Source organism: Somniosus microcephalus, chromosome 4, assembly GCF_052327205.1.
Source record: "Somniosus microcephalus isolate GS21.2 chromosome 4, FLI_Smic_1.0, whole genome shotgun sequence".
Taxonomy (NCBI): Eukaryota; Metazoa; Chordata; class Chondrichthyes; order Squaliformes; family Somniosidae; genus Somniosus; species Somniosus microcephalus.
The window spans coordinates 311,227,611-311,246,437 of record NC_140990.1 but is presented as its reverse complement, the minus strand read 5'-3'; the positions used below and the strand labels follow the sequence as shown (position 1 = coordinate 311,246,437).

The 18,827-nt window shown below is 49.2% G+C and overlaps 1 protein-coding gene across 1 annotated transcript in view; it reads left to right on the top strand.

Annotated features, from left to right (window-relative positions):
* Positions 1–18,827, top strand: part of LOC147120594 (uncharacterized) — a 93,994-nt gene that overhangs the window by 39,973 nt on the left and 35,194 nt on the right. Inside the window, exons 6-11 of the mRNA XM_085984237.1 lie at positions 172–408; positions 5,852–6,497; positions 10,795–11,094; positions 11,949–12,531; positions 14,228–14,279; positions 14,578–14,709. Of these exons, the coding sequence (XP_085840363.1) occupies positions 172–408; positions 5,852–6,497; positions 10,795–11,094; positions 11,949–12,531; positions 14,228–14,279; positions 14,578–14,709 (1,950 nt within the window). The remainder of the gene's footprint in view (positions 1–171; positions 409–5,851; positions 6,498–10,794; positions 11,095–11,948; positions 12,532–14,227; positions 14,280–14,577; positions 14,710–18,827) is intronic.

Sequence of the window (18,827 nt, the reverse complement as noted above, 5' to 3'; positions counted from 1 at the left end):
AATTTTTTTTTTAGCAAACAGCAGTTCATTTATTTGTATGTTTGGGGGTGAAGCCATGTTGATTGATGTGTGGAACTGAATGAAGTGGTTTCACTGAGGCCTGTATTGACGTTTGTGATTAATGTGCCCGTGTGCAGTAATACAGAATTTTCCCTTACATTGCTTTTTTAGGTGCCAACTCCTTTCTACAGAATTGTTGTCAGAAGCCATTTGACAACAATGTTATCACTGCCCACCGTCTGGAGAAGACAGATACTGTGCAGATAGAAGGAATTGATCCTAGTCTGACCGATGAAGTCCTGGGATTGTACTTTTCAAATACCAAACGCAGCGGTGGTGGGGAAATCGCAGAAATTACTATCAAAAGATTTGAAAGGACAGCTGTTCTTCGTTTTCAAGATCAGGAGGGTACAGTATTTCATTTTTTAATGAAAAATATTGATGTATTTCAAGAATTCAAACGTTATAATTTATTTATCTCCTGCTGGCTATCTTTCCAGCACATTGTTTCTAAGTTTAATCTTCACAATATCCATCTACGGCCCTGATTTTAACCCAATACGCCCGACGAGAGTGAGGTGGGTGAGCGGTTAAAATCGGGAAAATCAGCTTACCGCCCTTTCCGACCGGAAACCTGCCGACCGCCATTTTAGCTCCGGAGTTGACTCAGACGACCAGCCCAGAAGCAAACTATTGAAGCCCAGTGGGATTGGCTTCACAAACTGACTGACAGGACTGGAAGCTAGATTTAACGGGGCACTCGCCTGCAGGCACTCAGGCCTTTATGATCTGTGTGCTATTGTGAGTAGTGCATTTCCAAGGCAGTTCTGTTCTTCCTGTTTGCTTTGATCTGATGTTTGTCCCCCTTACTTACCCTGATTAAGCACTCGTTGCTCATCATGGGTGATGTTTGTGCTTCTTTCCTTTGGATGGATGAGCAGTTGGGGGAAGAGGAGCAGCAGCAACAGCAGCCTCCACAACCAGGGCAATGCATGAGGGACACCTGTTAGAAGACAGCAGGACAATGCAGGAGGTGGGCCTGTTAGAAGACAGCAGGACAATGCAGGAGGTAGGCCTGATAGAAGACAGCTGGACAATGCAGGAGGTGGGCCTGTTAGAAGACAGCTGGACAATGCAGGAAGTGGGCCTGTTAGAAGACAGCAGGACAATGCAGGAGGTGGGCCTGTTAGAAGACAGCAGGCGAGGAGGATCTGCTCGTAAAAGGCCTTACTTAGTCCACGGGATCTGTACGGCAAGGATCTCTAATCAGTTGGTCTCTTATTTCTGAGGAGCAGTGTATGAGGAGGCTGTGCTTCGCCAGGCTGTTGTTGCAGGATTGTACTTTGCCACCAGCTCTCAAAGTCACCACCTCCCTTAAATTCCAGGCTGCTACAATGGATATCACCTGCATTTCCCAGTCCTCAGTGTGCAGCTGCATCTGGCAGGTCACCAATGGCCTCTTTGCCAAAGCAGAGCAGTACATTGCCTTCCCAATGGACGCCAACAGCCAGAATGAGGCAGCTCTGGGATTTGCAGCAGCGACTGGCTTCCCTCGTGTCCAAGGCATAATAGACTGCACGCCTGTCGCTATCAGGGCACCAGAAGATGAACCAGCAGCTTATGTCAACAAGAAGGAATTCATCTCCCTCAACTGGTGTGTGATGCCTTCATTCTGTGACACTCATATTCCACCCACTTACCCCCCCATCCAAGTACAGCAGTGCATGGCTGCTGGGGGACAAGGGTTACCCCCTACACATGGCTGATGACACCATTCCATAACCCCACCATGCCTGAGTAACAGAGGTACAATCAGAGCCATGGGACCAACAGGAACATCATAGAGCGTTTTGAAGCAAAGGTTCACTAACCCTGCTACTCCTACGAGGTGCTCCCCCAGTGGCTTCAGAGAGTTGGTGGAAGGCTGCTGTTCCTCATGTGGTGGAACCCTTGAGATCCTTGTGGCTGGCGACTTCTGAGAGCTCGAACCTCTGAGAGCCGTCTGCAGACTGCAGCACTTTGGCTACTGCCGGGGCAGTCTGGCCCAGCTGGCTTTTTGACACCATGGTTGGTATTGGTAGAGGAGGTGGCGAGGGAGCAGATGTGCAGACATGCCAACATAGGGCAATGTGTGTCGTTTCCACTGCATCACTGCCAGTCCCATGGAGCTGAGGCTCCTCACTTCCACTGATCTGTGGGAGAGCAGATTGCAGAAGATGCCTTGAAAGCCTCTATCCATTTGTTCCATCAGTCTTTCAAAGGTGGGCATCAGCTTCTCCAAGGCGGAGCACAGGTTTGACTCAAAGTCTGCGTAGCAGCTGTTCGAGCTCCACCAACGCTGCAAAGGCTGTGAACATTGACTCCTGTTGTGAGGGCCGGGCTCCACAGGATGCAGTGGCCAGGCTACAGCATCCCTGGAGGTGGCCATCACAAGCTGACACCACACAGGCTAGAAGCAGACTCCTCTTTCAGCCAGGGTTGTGAAACTCCTTGTCAGGCTTTGAAATACTCAATATAGTTGCTTGTGTGAAGCAAGCAGTTTTCTCCTTATTGCTGAGTCCCAGAAGTCCGCATCTCTGTCCTTCAGCAGAGCGAGGAGAGGACATTGCCCTCCAGCAAGCTATCTCCTGGGTTCTCCCTACCAGTAGCTGCTGCTGCTCACTGTGTTGGGTGCTTCACCACATACACCGCTCTAACTCTCTCTTTAACACAGCTGGGGTGCCAGTCTCTATGCTGGAACTTGGGAGTGATGTAGCGCATCACCTAGCACAAAGGAAGATGGTTGTGGTGGTTGAAGGTCAATCATCACAGCCCCAGAACATCGCTGCAGAAGTTCCTCAGGGCAGTGTCCTAGTCCCAACCATCTTCAGCTGCTTCATCAATGACCTTCCCGCCAACATAAGGTCAGAAATGGGGATGTTCGCTGATGACTGCACAGTGTTCAGCGCCATTCATAACTCCTCAGATAATGAAGCAGTCCATGCCCACATGCCACAAGACCTGGATGACATTCAGGCTTGGTCTGATAAGTGGTAGGTAATATTCGCGCCACAGAAGTGCCAGGCAATGACTATCTCCAACAAACGAGAGTCTAACCATCTTCCCTTGACATTCAACGGCATTACCATCGCCGAATCCCCGACCATCAACATCCTGGGGGTCACCATTGACCAGAAACTTAACTGGACCAGCCACATAAATACTGTGGCAACAAGAGCAGGTCAGGGGCTAGGTATTCTGCGGCGAGTGTCTCACCTCCTGACTCCCCAAAGCCTTTCCACCATCTATAAGGCACAAGTAAGGAGTGTGATGGAAAACTTTCCACTTGCCTGGATGAGTACAGCTCCAACAACACTTAAGAAACTCAACACCATCCAGGACAAAGCAGCCCGCTTGATTGGCACCTCATCCACCACCTTAAACATTCATTCCCTCCACCACCAGCGCACCGTGGCTGCAGTGTGTACCATCTACAAGATGCACTGCAGCAACTCGCCAAGGCTCCTTTGGCAGCACCTCCCAAACCCACGACCTCTTCCACCTAGAAGGACAAGGGCAGAAGGCGCATAGGAACACCACCACCTCCAATTTCCCCTCCAAGTCACACACCATCCTGACTTAGAAGTATATCGCAGTTCCTTCATCGTTGCTGGGTCAAAATTCTGGAACTCCCTACCTAACAGCACTGTGAGAGTACCTTCACCACACGGACTGCAGCGGTTCAAGAAGGCGGCTCACCACCACCTTCTCAAGGGCAACTAGGGATGGGCAATAAATGTTGGCCTTGCCAGCGACGTCCACATCCCACAAAACTAATTAAAAAAAAGATTGTTGAATCTGTGTTTTCAAATGCAGTTATACTGAATAACAGGACACAGACTACAGAAGTAAGTAAACAGGTCTTTAGTGATTGAGGGTCAGGGCTGAACTGAGATACACTTTGCTCCGCAGGGTTTATCTACCGGTGTGGTCACCACCGGTACTACAATGTACAGGAGCCATCAAAAAGTAGTCCATCACCTTAAGGTATCCTCTTAAGGTAGTACAGGTTACATACACTACACTCTTCCTTTGAGATGCCTTCTTCTGTGGGCCTTCAGAAATAGTTGGTGCCTTCGTGGCAGCTGTGGCTAATCATCCAAGCATGCTTATTTGGATGCAATACCAGGGAAAGCATACGACTGTGTGATTGGTGTTCTTCTGAAAGGCCATCTAGCATACCTTATCTTATGTTCATTAATAAATAGACATTCTTATTATGAACACAGCTAGCTTTTGCTAGTTACTTTATTGAGCACATGTGGACTGGTACAGTATCTGTAGAGGCTTCCATCTTGACTGCTGCCTTGTGGGTAGCCTAGTGCCTCATGGGTAATGTAGTCTTAATATATATACAGCTGGGTAGCGTAGTCTTATATACAGCTCCACACAGCTCTACGGCTCCACCTAGTGTCCACTATAGAATGACATGTTATTGATCATTACACCTTAGTGATGGGGGATGGGGGTTTGTTTTGGAAGCAAACCTCCACCAGCACTATGTTTGACATGTGAGATAATCTAGCCTACCCTCCTAAATGTGCTATCAGTTTCCTTACTCGCTTCCTGATAGGAATTCATCCAATTCTTTTTTGAAAGCTTGCATGGCTTTCCATTTCACCACCCTTCTTGTACTCTTCCATAATCCTATCATCAATTCAAATAAATTTGCCTAAAATTCATTTTTTTTTTGCCTCTTTAAAATCTGTCCATTAGTCTTTGAATCCTGTCAGACCTTTTGTGGAAACGTACCCCTTATTGGAATACAGTCTGATGAATTAAAATGGTGTCTGGAACCTTTCAGTGTAAATAGAATGGGCACAAAATGGCTTCGTGTAAGGGATGATTGCTTTTAGTTTAGGTGAGACCGGAAAGGGGTACTTCAGCCTTACTTTGCAGACCATGGCAGTTTGCAGAGATGGCAGTTCCGCTCTGAAACAATTTAGATTGTAGAACAATAAAGGTCATGTAATGTCAACTGTCCTTTGGTAATCAATTGGTATCTGAGCAGTGCTCAATCACGGTTTGACAACTCAAATTGACCTAGGCTATAGTAAACAAACACCGGCCCTTGAGGTCCGATGGTTAGATCAAAAGACAGATCGTAAAAGAATGGGCTTTGATGTTGTGATAAGATTATAGATAAGTTGTCTTCAAAAGAATGTGATTGAAGGGTAATGTGTTGCTAAGGGAAATTGTGTAGTAACTGATGAATTTGTACTTTTTGAAGTGTATATAACCTGTAACTTTTTGGGAGTCCGTAGCTCTCGCTCCTAGCTGGTATTCCAGACTCAGCTGAGTTCTGGGTAGTCAAGCAGAACCGAGTGCTTCGGCCGATAAAGAATAAAAGACTATTCTTTGAGAAAACAGTGTTCGAGTCGATTATTGTTGAACCAGATTGACGCCTAAAAGAATCCAGATCGTCACTTTCTCCGATTCAATTTAACCGTACCTGCAAAATCTGAAAAGACCCCAATCATGCCCTTCCCCGTCCTCTTCGCCAGAGAGCAAAGTCGCAAAGTAAACGATCATTCTTTGGAGCTCAGTGCTCTAAAGTTCAGAAATCAGTATTGAGGCATTGCTCGGGACTCCCTTCAATAATTCCGTATCATTCCTGTGATACCTGTGATCAAACCTCCAGGTAAGAAGTGCCTGGCATGAAATGACTGGCTTTTTCTTAAAAAAACACTGATTGTTTTGCATCTGTAACAAGTGCGACATTCTGGACTATGACACAGGAATAGATAGATAATAGATACATCTATTTCTACTCACTAAAATTGTTTGGTTTCTTCCAATTGTATTTTTGCAGTGGTAAAAAGAGTCACTGAAAGGGAACATTCCCTACAAGGTCTTCAGTTGACTGTTAGTCGCTACTACCATGGACTACAAATATCTTTGTATGGGGATAATGGTCCGAAAATCAAACAGCCTGAACAATGTGACATTTGCATCAATCTCTCACTTCTAAGCTACATCCAGAAGACTCGTCTCTATAACCAAGAGTTAGAAGAAATTTCAAAGGATGTTTATTGTGACATTACCTTTACAGACTCTCCAAATTCAAAGCAAATGATTCTGAAGCCTTCTTTTGATGCAAATATATTGTTGTGCTACAAAATTACTAAGGACTGGAAGAAGCATGCAGAAGAGGCAATTCGGAAATTCATCGGGAAGTTTGACTTCAGAGACTTTCCAACAGATAAAGACTTGTGGGAAAAAGTGAAGAACGAAAGCAGAGGACTAAAGGCACCTGGCTTTGATGTCCTTTACTGTTCTACAGAAGACAAGATTGTTGTTGTTGGGGAACAAAGTAAAGTTTCAGACACTTCCAGAAAACTACAAGGAATATTGGAAAAGGCAAACAAAGAATTAAAGGATGAGAGGAATACTGTCGAAGAGCAGATTCCATTGGAAAGTCTCGAGGAGTTGGAGTTTCTGCAAAGTCATGTCAAAGACACCGGCCTAGAAATTCATTGACGCCACTTTTGGGGCGCTAAAGTGGGGCGTCCGCTAAAGTTTGCGGCCGCCGCCAAATCTATGCTACTTTTCCGATATTCATTAGCTTCACCCTACTAGTTCGGGCGAGCGCTAAAACTGCTGCTGGACGCCTCTCTTTGGGCGCTAAGCCGGAGGTGGTGATCGATAGTGCCGAGGCCGGGCGCAGCGCAGGTGCAGCCATCTCGTGATTGACAGCAGACACCCTGGCGCCGGCCAGCTCTTAAGGGGGAAGGGTCGACTGTGTCTGCTGCCACGCCCTGGATAGTGGAGCCCTCCAGCTAGGCCTGAACACTGCTGCTGGACCCAAATAGCGCCTGAAGACATGGAGAAGGCCCGTGAACGTGCGCAGCGCTTCTCAGAGCGTGATCTGAGTGTGCTGCTTGCTGCTGTGGAGAAGAGGCGCCATGTTTTGTACCCGGACAATGGCAAGAAGGCGACGGTCCGCGTCTACAGGAGAGCCTGGAGGCATGTCGCCAGCAAGCTGTCAGCCAACAGCGACGTCCCCAGGACCGGTGCCCAATGCCGCAAAAAGTTAAATGACCTCACACGCAGTCAGGGTGAGTACCCTTTCCAATGACCTCCTCATCCTTGCATGTGCACCTCACATTATGGGCAAAGGGACCTGAAAGCTCTAATGGCCAGCCTTCATCCAGCAGCTATGGGACAGGCATGAGCATCAATTGCACATTCTGCACTTAACACACTGGCCAAGCTATTCCACCATGGGAGGCATTGCACACCAGATCATGGTGACACACTGGCCAAGCTATTCCACCATGGGAGGCAGTGCACACAAGATCACGGCGACACACTGTACTTAGAGGCCATCCTTTCTCTTGCAGGCCAAGCTGGCGAATAATTGCAAGAGCCGGACTGCGACCGGGGGAGGCCGACCCCATATCCAGCCATTCACCGACCTGCAACATCGCGTGGAGCGCCTCATGGGTGGCCGGGTGATTGGGCCCGTTGCATGTGGAGATGCCGACCCTGTTCTGGGCAGCAATGGTAAGGACATCACCTTTTGCACCTCTCTCGTCCCACTTGCGCATCAGATCTACATCCTTTGCCACTGTCCGACCAATGCGCTGAATGCCACCACTCATGCATCCCGCACTGACGCCCTCTCCTCACTCTAAAGCTACTCTTGTGCCTTCCTGCTTTCAGATGGTCAAGAGGAGGTCCCTCAGCTTGCCAGTGACAGACCCTCCGAGGAGGAGCAGGAGGAGGAGCAAGAGGAAGGGGGCCCATCAGGGGAACCCTCAGCCGCGGCCACCCAGGCCAATGTAGGGGACACGTCTTCCCTGGAGGGCAGCGTGGCGGAAGTGTCGAAGGGGAGGGGAGCTCCTGGGACCTGCGTGCTGCAGAAAGGCGGGAGGGGGGTGGAAGCTCGGCGGCCTTCTCCCCAGAGGGGGGATGCGTCGGAGGGGAGTCCAATTGCTGGGCCCAGCGGCCTCCAGCAACGCAGGAAGGGTCGGCCAGCTCGGCGGCCTTCTCCCCAGAGGGAGAGTCCAGCCTCCAGTCAGGAGATGCTGTTCGCCGAGGAGATGGAACGCCTCAAAGACTTGTCCGCGGACTCGGAGCGCCGGCACACGGAGCTCATGGCGGCAGTGGCACGGTTGCCTGAGTCCATCGATTCCTCTCTCGGAGTGTGGCCGAGTTCGGGCCCTTAGAGGCCACCAGTCGGGCGGAATACCGGGCAGATCTGTCAGCGACTGGCCAGGTGATCAGTGGTGCCGTCCAGTCACTGGCTACTCTGCTGCCGTCAGTGAACAGGTCAACACGGGCACTCACTGCTGCCACACTCGCTGTGTCAGCCAGGCATCGCCAGGGCACCCGGCGCGCTGCAGCAGCACAGCGGTCTGTCCCTCGGCAGATTGGTGCGCATGCTGCAGTGCTGGCCCGGGCGAGTGCCAGTGTCTCAGGCGACCAGCGAGCGCCTGCCATCCGCCAGCTTGCCGCCATTCCTCCAGCCGCCACTGCCACTCCCCCAGTGGAGCTGCCAGGAGCTGCTACAGCGACTGATGCTGGCCAGCCACAGCTGCAGCAATCAACAGCCGCCCGCTCGATGGCCAGACCTCGACTAGGCCGACCCCCAAGGGCTTCTGCCATCACGACATGTGCCCCTCAGGAGCCTGCCCCCAGCCTTGCAGCAGCCAATGGCCTTACTTTGAGGCGGAGCAGCAGGGCGGGCAGGGGCCACCCAAAGATGGCCAAGGCATCGCCCTAGCGGGCCAAATAGTCGAATGTGTGGCCATTTGTGTTTGTTTCTTGAGGCCGAGAATTGGATGTTTGTTTTTTGAAGGCCGATAATGTGATGTTTGTTTTTGACGAAGGCCGAGAATGACGGCCATTTTAGTTGCCCTATTTTGTTAATCCTCTCCAGGTTGTGGGAGCGAGTAATGTGTTTGAGTGTTTTTTGGTGGTTTCGTCTGTTTTTGGTTTTCATGTGGGAAGGGCCCAGAGTTTGTACAATAAAGCATTTTATTTATTCACATTGTCCATGTTTGATCTTTGAAGTGTTTGTTGCCTTAACCGGCTGAGGGCTTGCGGAGCGGCTGCAATCATGTTCTATCATTGGCACAAGCCATTCCCTGACAGGGGGCCTAGAAGTGACGTTCAATAAGCCGCCGACGGGCGGCCCTTGGACCTTGTGCGTCCCTCCTGGGCTGGTACTCCTCGTCCTCGTCGTCCTCATGCTCCTCCTGCTCCTCCTCCTGAGGTGGTGGTCCAACGTGAGGTGGCAGTGCCTGAGTCCTGCGGATAGCCAGGTTGTGCAGCATGCAGCAAACGACGACGAATTGGGAGACTCGATCCTGCGAATACTGGAGGGCTCCCCCGGAGCGATCGAGACAGCGGAACCATTGCTTGAGCACGCCGATTGTTTGTTCTATGAGGTTCCTCGTCGCTTGATGGCTCTCGTTGTATGCCTCTTCAGCAGGGGTCGTGGGCGCGCGGAGCGGGGTCATGAGCCAGGTACACAAAGGATAGCCTTTGTCCCCGATAAGCCATCCTCTTGGGGGAGGCTGTGCCTGGAACATGTCAGCCACAGTTGTCTGTCGCAGGATAAAGGCATCGTGGCTGCTGCCTGGAAAGCGGGCATTGACAGCTAGGATGCGCTGCCTGTGGTCACACACCAGCTGTACATTGAGGGAATGGTAGCCCTTCCGGTTGCGGTAATCCTCGGCATGCTCAAGAGGTGCCCGCAAAGCCACATGCATGCAGTCAATGGCGCCCTGCACCATGGGGAAGCCCGCTATTCTTGCAAACGCCACTGCACGCTGCTGCTGCTTGTCCAGGGTCATGGGGAAGGAGATGAATTGATGTCTCCTTCTGAAAAGGGCTTCGGTCACCTGACGGATGCAGCAATGCACGGCGAACTGGGAGATGTTAGCGATGTCCCCAGTAGCGGATTGGAAGGAGCCGGAGGCATAGAAGTTGAGAGCCACCGTCACCTTCACTGCCACCGACAGAGACGTCCTGCGCATCAGCTGTGGCTGCAGATCTCTCTGAAGCAGCCGGCAGATGTCTGCAACCACCTCCCTTCGGAATCGCAGCCTCCTAACACACATCGCGGCAGACATGGTCAGATAGGAGGTCTGCTGGCGGTATACCCTGCATGGGTAAGGCCTCAGTTGGCGACGCCTGTTGCCCCCTCTGCGTCTAGCCAGGGCTGCCACTCTCTCACGGCGCCTGTAAGCCCTTCTGGCATAAGGCTGAAATTCAGCGTTGCCACCCAATGCAGCCCCCATTATATGCTGGCAAACACTGAGCTCTGAATGAAGGCAAAGATAATTGGTAAGCTCTGGCCTGAGCCAAAAATACCTGTCCAAGTGTTGGTCCAAACCAGTAAACTCTCCTCCTTGGTCTCTGTCCAAAAAACCGTTGCACAAGAGTGAATGCTGCAAAATGGCTGGCCTTTATACTGCTGGGTAAGTGCCCTTTAATTTGCGCTCCCCGCGGCCCGGCTGGCCTGTGTACCGTTCCACTTCACAGTCGCTCGGGCCGCCCGGCGCACAATGGGCCGGCGCGAGTGAAGTTCCGGTTTGGGGCGCACAAAGGGCGTTGCACTATTAAATGACGTCATGATCTGCGCGCGCAGCAGGGCGTGCGCTAAGACTTTGCGCCGGCGCTAAATGTGTCCTGAAGTTGGGGAGAGGCGCAGATCGTGCTGCGCCCGGGCGATAAGCGCCTAGCGCTCGAGATCTACTCTTCCTAAGGCACTAACGGCTGGCGCGCCCAACTGAATTTCTAGGCCACCGTTTCCTCTGTGGAAATATCCACCAACGTCGCTCCCCCAGTCTTAAAGCTGAAAGGATTGAAGGAGAAAGTTAGCCAAGCTCAAAAATTCATCAACCAATTTCAGTCCCATTTAGAAAGGAAGCCTCTCAATCTGTCTTCACACATGGATGAATTTATAAAATCCCTAGACCTCAAGAAATTTGTGCGAACTCACTTCATTCAAAAGGACATCAAGGCCACACTAGTGCGTAGACAGTCTGTTGAACTCTTGGCTGTCAAGGCAGATGTAAAGAAAGTAGAAGATAAAATAAAGCAGTTAGAGTCATAGAGTCATAGAGTTTTACAGCACAGAAAGAGGCCCTTCGGCCCATCGTGTCTGCGCCGCCCATCCATCCCTGTCCAGTCTAATCCCATTTTCCAGCATTTGGTCCATAGCCTTGTATGCAATGGCATTTCAAGTGCTCATCCAAATGCTTCTTGAATGTTGTGAGGGTTCCTGCCTCTACCACCCTTTCAGGCAGTGAGTTCCAGCTTCCAACCACCCTCTGGGTGAAAAAGTTCCTCCTCAAATCCCCCCCAGATCTCCTGCCCCTTACCCTGAATCTGTGCCCCCTTGTTATTGACCCCCCTACTAAGGGGAAAAGTTCCTCTTTATCTACCCTATCTATGCCCCTCATCATTTTGTACACCTCAATCAGGTCCCCCCTCAGCCTCCTTTGCTCCAAGGAAAACAACCCCAGCCTGTAGAGTCTCTCTTCATAGCTAAGGCGCTCCATCCCAGGTAACATCCTGGTGAATCTTCTCTGCACCCTCTCCAGAGCAATCACATCCTTCCTATAGTGAGGCGACCAGAACTGCACACAGTACTCCAGCTGTGGCCTCACCAGCGTTTTGTACAGCTCCATCATAACCTCCCTACTCTTATATTCTATGCCTCTGCTAATGAAGGCAAGTATCCCATATGCCTTTTTAACCACCTTATCTACCTGCTCCGCTGCCTTCAGGGATCTATGTACATGTACACCAAGGTCCCTCTGACCCTCTGTACTTCCTAGGGCCCTACCACCCATTGTGTATTCCCTTGCCTTATTTGACCGTCCAAAATGCATCACCTCGCATTTTTCCGGGTTAAATTCCATTTGCCACTTTTCCGCCCATCTGACCAACCCGTTGTTCCAGGAAGTAAGAATTGACTTCACTCCACAGCAAATCAAAGTCACTGAAGTTGACGAATGGAAAAGGTTGCTTAATGATTTGAAATCTGATATCCAGTCAAGCAGTCAGGGCTTCAGAATCATAGAGGAGAAGAATCCAGCTGCCATAACAATTGTAGGATTTTCAGGCATTGTTGCAGATGTTGCAAAAATACTAAATTGTTATCTGGACAATAAGCAGGTGATCACACAGCTCATTCCTGCCACGGTGATGCAAGTAGACTATATGGAAAGTTCCTTGATTCTCACAGAACTGCCTGAAATCCAAAACAAAGGTGTCACCATAACGTATATCAGAGCGGCTTCTCCAGGTTTAAAAGTATTTGGAGTAGCAGAGCATATAAATGAGGCAGTTTCTGCTATTAAAAAAAAGTTATCACTGATTCAGTCAGAAACCTACATTTACCACAAACCAGGAGAGGCCACAGCCCTCTCTAAGCACAAGGACACTCTGCAAGTCAAGGCTAAAGGACATGGGTGTATGTTGTTAATTAAAACCGAGGAAGTACACCAGGGTTCGTCAAGCCTCCCAAAACCTGTAAGTGTACACAAAATGGCTTCAGCTTATCCATCTGGCAAAACACTATACTAGACTAAAAGTCAGATGAAATTTTGTGTTCAGTAAATAATTGCCTGGACTTAGACACCAAGGCCACGATATTTACGGGGAGGTGAGGAGGGTGTGGGTGAGGCCTAAATGGCTGAAGAACCTGGAAAGGCTGTAATGGCAGGACCTTATTAATATTTTTTAGCTCTGTTTCCTGACCAGCAGCCGGCCAAATGGACTGCCTGGCAAGCAGGTGGGAGTTAATACCAGTGGCAGGAGGCCGCAGCGAGGGACCTTTGGTGATGCTTCTCAGCAATTGGGAGGTCTGGGGCGGCGGGGACAGTAGGCTGGTTATCGGCCCGGGGGCGGCCGAAGGCTTCCTTGAGGGGCTGTTGCCTCCCTTTAACTTCCGGGTTTCCCGACCCATTGGGAAGCCCGTGCAGCAGCAGTGAATGTTAAATTGAGCACCCAAGTGCATTGTGGGAGCCATAATAAAGGTGGAGGGTTGGCGTCGTGTTCCCCACTCTTTCACCCCCCGCAACCCTCTCCCACCTGTTATTGTGTGGGGTGGGGGTTGGGGGGGAGTTAATATTGAGGCCTAAGTTTGCAAAGGGGTTTCTAGCTACTGGAGGCCGTGATATTCAGAACGAGATTGGTAAAGTTAAAAAGCAAATGGTAACCCAAGCACCAGGGCAGGTGGTGTGCACCTCTTCAAGAAAGTTACTCTTTAAAGTCATTGGCCAAGAAATTTGACAATGCCCGTTTTTGTGGCTCTAAACGACCTCCAATATGGTGGGCAGGAAGCGCACGCTCATTACGAGACGGATTGCTCCACCTACCATATTGGTGTTGGCAAAAAATCCACCATCCAGGGCCCACACGTGAACCAGGCATTTGACCCTTTACATATTCAAGTAGGTGGCCTAACGCCTGTTTGAAGCTCCCTCTGCAATTTTGGGCTGGATTTAAACCCAGATCTCAGAAGTGTAAAGGCAGTGTGCTGGCTGACTGTACCATTCGACCATCCTTTTGCCAAGCAGTGGTTATATTACTAGACTGTAATCCAGAGGCCTGGACTAGTAATCCAGAGAATGGGAGTTCAAATCCTACCAAGGCAGTTTGAGAATTTGAATTCAGTTAAAATAATATCTGGATGGATAATAAATGCTGGCCTTTCTAGCAACGCCTTCATCCTGAGAATGAATTTTTAAAGAAAGGAAAATGGGAGGACCTTCACTAAGGCATTGATAGCAGCAGGCCCAGTGTTGTTGGGCCAGGATTGGTTTTGGCGAGTTCGATCTAGCCGGAAGCTCTCTGGGAAGCGGAGGACCAGGGCCTGGTCTAGAGGGTTGGACACCAGAGTCAGGCTGGCAGATCATCAGAGAACAGAGGGGCTGGCTGTGGAGTGGGAGAGTGTGGAATTATCTTTAGTACATAGGTGAGTGGTACGACTAGTACTGGTACCCATGAACCAATCAAATCACTACAAGAATAATCTGATTCCCATTGGGCAATCAGATCAATAGAAGCTGATATGGACTGAAAGAGCCAAATAGAGGATGTGACTCAATATATTTTATATAATCGATAGATATTCAGAATTTGTTGCACAAATTGCAGGACAAAACGTTGTTGGTAAAATATTCACCCCTGTCTGTTCTATAACAATTATTCTTTTGCTGATCAGGTTATTGAACAACACAAACAAGTCCTCTCGCCACCATTGTCTTTTACCCAAGGTAAGACATACTTTATATGTAGACATACATATTTAATTCATACACATGGCCTTACAGCAATGTTTTACACATAACATTATACGAGCTAGAAGTGGAATCCAAGGCATTTGTTACAGTTGTCGTCCTCACACAGATGCGTAGAAACATTTTTAAAATATTAAAAATTGTGATCATGAAAAATATGTAATTCACAGCCATCTAAGATTCCATCTCCAAAATGCTTAATGTTTAACTGTATAACATACGTGAACAATATATTTCTTTGTTTCAGTGTAACTATGCTGTGATCTCTCTGCAGTGTCTAAACTATCACCAGTCCCAACAGTACAAATAGGTGGGGTAACCACAGAACTGAAAAATGGTGATATCGCCCAAGAAAGTACAGATGCCATAGTAAATTCTACCAACAACACAATGGACTTAACTTCTGGTAAGTTTAAGAAATAATCAATCTAAATATTAATAGCAAATAGCGGTCCGCACAGAGAAGGATTAAATGGAATGGACGTGAAGAGAGTGTTTTAGTTGGGAATTTGGAAAGAGTGGGAATTTGGAGAAGAGGGGGAAGGAGTTGTTGATTTTTGCCTCCACTACTTGTAGTGCTTTGTGTAACAGGTAGATATTTAATTTCAGTACCCTTAACTTAATCTAGATCAAGTAATTTGTCAAGAAACTACACTGTAAACTAAGTTACCTAATTACAAATTTATTTAAATTTAATTAAATAAAACAAGGTCATATAGGGATGGGAGTGCAGGTGGTGTGCTGCAACTACAGCATGTGGGACTTTGTGGAGAGCATTGTGATCCCAGACAAACACGTTTGCAGTAAGTGCCTGCATCTTGAGGAACTTCAGCTCAGAGTTTTTGAGCTGGAGTCTGAGGTGCAGACATTGCGGGGCATCAGAGATGGGGAGTGTTACCTGAACAATTTGATCCATGAGACAGTCGCACCCCTTAGGTTAGGTCGTGGTACAGGTCTGGTTAGTGGTCAGGGGCAGGAGGGTGTGACTGCAACTCAGGCAGGTAAGGGGACCCCAGGTGTAGTGCTGGAGAAGCCTCAGCCTTTGCCCTTGTTCGACAGGTATGAGGTTCTTGCTGCCTGTGTGGATGAGGGAAAAGCCTGCAGGATAGATGAGCAAGTCGACCATGGCACCATGGTGCAGGCGGCCATTCAAGTAGGGGGAGTGAAAGGGAATGTAGTTGTGGTAGGGGACAGTATAGTCAGGCGGATAGATACTGTTCTCTGCAGCTGCGACCGGGAGTTCCGAAGGTTGTGTTGCCTGCCCGGTGCCAGGGTTAAAGACATCTCCTCGTGGCTGGAGAAGAACTTGGAGTGGGAGGGGGAGGATCCAGTTGTCGTGGTCCACGTAGGACCCAACAACATATGTAGAACTAGGAATGAGGTTCTGTTGAGGGTGTTTGAGGAGCTAGGATCAAAAGTAAAAAGCAGAACCTCAAAGGTAATAATCTTTGGATTGTTACCTGAGCCACGTGCAAATTGGCTTAGGGACAAACAGATTAGAAGTTTAAATGAGTGGCTCAAGAAGTGGTGTGGGAGGAAGGGGTTTCAGTTCATGGGGCACTGACACCTATACTGGGGAAAAAGGGAGCTGTTCCATTGGGTCGGGCTCCACTTAAACCGGGCTGGGACCAGTGTTCTGAGGAACCGAATAACTAGGGCAGTAGACAGGGCTTTAAACTAATGAAGGGGGCAGGGGGGTGGTGGGGTGGGAGGATTCATGAAAGAGTAAATTTAATAGCAGCGAGAGAAATGTCAAGGCTCTAGAGCAGAGTAGAGTTTTGGGTAAAAATAAGCAGAGTGGGTCAGGAAGGGACAGAGAGAGTAACAAAGGTAATAAGGCATCAGTGACTAAGGTGACATCAGGGAAAAATAGAAATAAGTCAAAGCTAAAGGCACTATATCTGAATGTGCAGAGCATTCACAACAAAATAGATGAATTAATAGCGCCGGTAGAAATTAACAGCTTTGATCTAATAGCCATAACAGAGATGTGGTTGCAAAGCGGCCAAGGTTGGGAACTAAATATTCCAGGATACTTAACTTTTAGAAGAAGTAGGCAAAATGGAAAAGGAGGCGGTGTAGCTCTGATAATAAAGGATGGGATAAAGATAGTAGAGAGAAAGGATCTTAGCTCTGAAAATAAAGAAGTAGAATCAGTTTGGGTGGAGCTAAGAAAATGCAAGGGGCAGAAAACATTGGTGGGAGTTGTTTATAGGCCCCCAAACAATAGTTGTAATGTAGAGCAGCGTATAAATCAGGAAATTAGAGGCGCATGTAACAAGGGTAATATAGTAATCATGGGAGACTTTAATCTACATATAGACTGGGCAAACCAAATTTGCAGTAATTATGTGGAGGATGAATTCATGGCATATATGCAAGATAGTTATCTAGATCAGTATGTTGAGGAAGAAACTAGGGAATAGGCTATTTTAGATCTAACATTGTGTAATGAGAAAGGGTTAGTTAATAACGTAGAAATAAAGGGGCCTTTAGGGAAGAGTGAACATAATGGGCCAGAAATTTGGGTCGGAGGCTTCCCGCAGGCGCAAGCCCCCGACCTGCACTTACATAGCGCGCCTGCCGTTGTGCTGTGGGCCCGCGTGGGATTCCGATCCTGGGCCTCCTCTAGTTGCCGATGTGCAGTGCTTGCATATCCCAGGGGCGCAGTTAGTTCACAGTGTCCCCTGGGATCACGTGGGCCATGGCGAGCCAATCGGAACAGGGAATCTCCATTCATAGATTTGACAGGATGACCTGTCAAATCTATGAATATAGATCAGCCCCAAAACCTAAGTAAAACTTCAAATACATTTTTTTTAAATCACATTTTTAAAAGAACTATAAATTACATAAATTAAGGCCTAGAAATTCGGTTGTTTGCGCCAGCGGTTAGCGCCTAAAGAGACCGAGAATTGGGGCGTTACCTAATGTTGGGGCGGGCGCATTGAAGATAGCGACAACTCCCATATTGACTATACATTTAACGCCTGCGCTAAGTGTTTGCGTGCGCCCGCGAGCGCAAGCAGATCATGACGTCATTTCATTGTGCAACGCCTTTTATGGGCGCCTGAGCGGATATTGGGTGGCGCCCGGAGCCTTTACGCCTAGCGCTATTAGTGACAGTTCGAAGGAGCGTTAGCAGGCCCTTCTCGGAGTCGGGGGGCGCTATTTAAAGGGGACAGCTCTAGTATAGAAGCTTCAGCCACTTGGCCTGTTCATTGCGATCATTGGTGGAGAGAGCAGGTGAGCTACTGTGAAGCAGAGTTTTTGGAATTTAGCATTAGAGTACTTGGGGCCCTCAAACCTGTCCGGAGCAGTTGGAGCACTAGACCTAACAGCCTTTTGACCAACTGGCATCGGAATGGGAGATGCTTTGGAGGGCGACGGCCTCATGGCCGAACACTATGAAGGGGCAGAGAGACGGCGGGAGAGAGGGCCGGGATTGGCCAGAAGGAGGAGGGGCAATGGAGGTCGGCCAATCCGAGGGTATGCTGCGAGGGTCTTTAGGCAGCAGGTGTCATACCTTGACATGTCGGAGGAGCAGTGTGTGCGAAGGCTCCGAATCGGGAGGGACATTGTTACTGAGCTGTGCCACCTGCTTGCTGAGGATCTGCAGCCGCGTCTACGGTGCATGACCTCTCTGTCGGTGACCGCTAAACTGACTGTTGCCCTCAATTTTTATGGCAACGGATCCTTTCAGTGAGCCATTGGGGACATTGCGAATATCTCTCAGGTTGCAGTCCACTGCTGCATCCGGCAAGTTACAGCTGCCCTTTATAGGCGAAGGCGTCAATTCATCACCTTCCCTCTGACCCTGGAGAAGCAGGCGGAGGAAGAGGAGGAGGAGGAGCATGCGGACGAGGAGGAGGAGGAGGAGGAGGAAGATGGAAGGGCTCCTGAAAGTGGAAGGGCCATCCGTCACAGGCTCATGAGGACTCGTATCGAGGCCCCTCTGGCGGAATGATGAGTGTCTTAACTCCTGCGCACTTTGGATGTTTGAAAGCCTCTGAAGGCCAGCATCACTGTAATTAGTCACGTACACCATAGCACATTAAAACTTCTCTTTATTGTCACAAAAGTCTTTCATTACAGCAAAACAACGTCATGTCAACAGAAACCATAACTAACAAAATAACAGTTAACTCTTCGGCAAAGCCGCAAAACTAAACAAACTATTTCCAACAATTCCAACAGGTGAGGGTCTCCTTGATTTTGGCCAAAGAAACGTCTCAGCACCCCCTTCTACTGCTGGCCCCTTGATGGAGAATGACTTCTCTTTCACGGTCGGCCCCTTCCCTCCCTGCTGCTCCTACATAATTGAACCCCAGTGGCGGGGTGAAGGCTGGGGGATGCCTGCTGACTGTGTGGAAGCGCAGAAGCCCCTGAGGGATGGCCTGGCCGACCTCTGGGCTTGGAGGGTGTGGACGCAGGATACTTGATCTGAGCATGGCTGGAAGCAGTGTGCCCTGCAGGTGGTGGCAGCTGCACTGCAGACGTACCAGCGCTGGCATGTGGAATGGT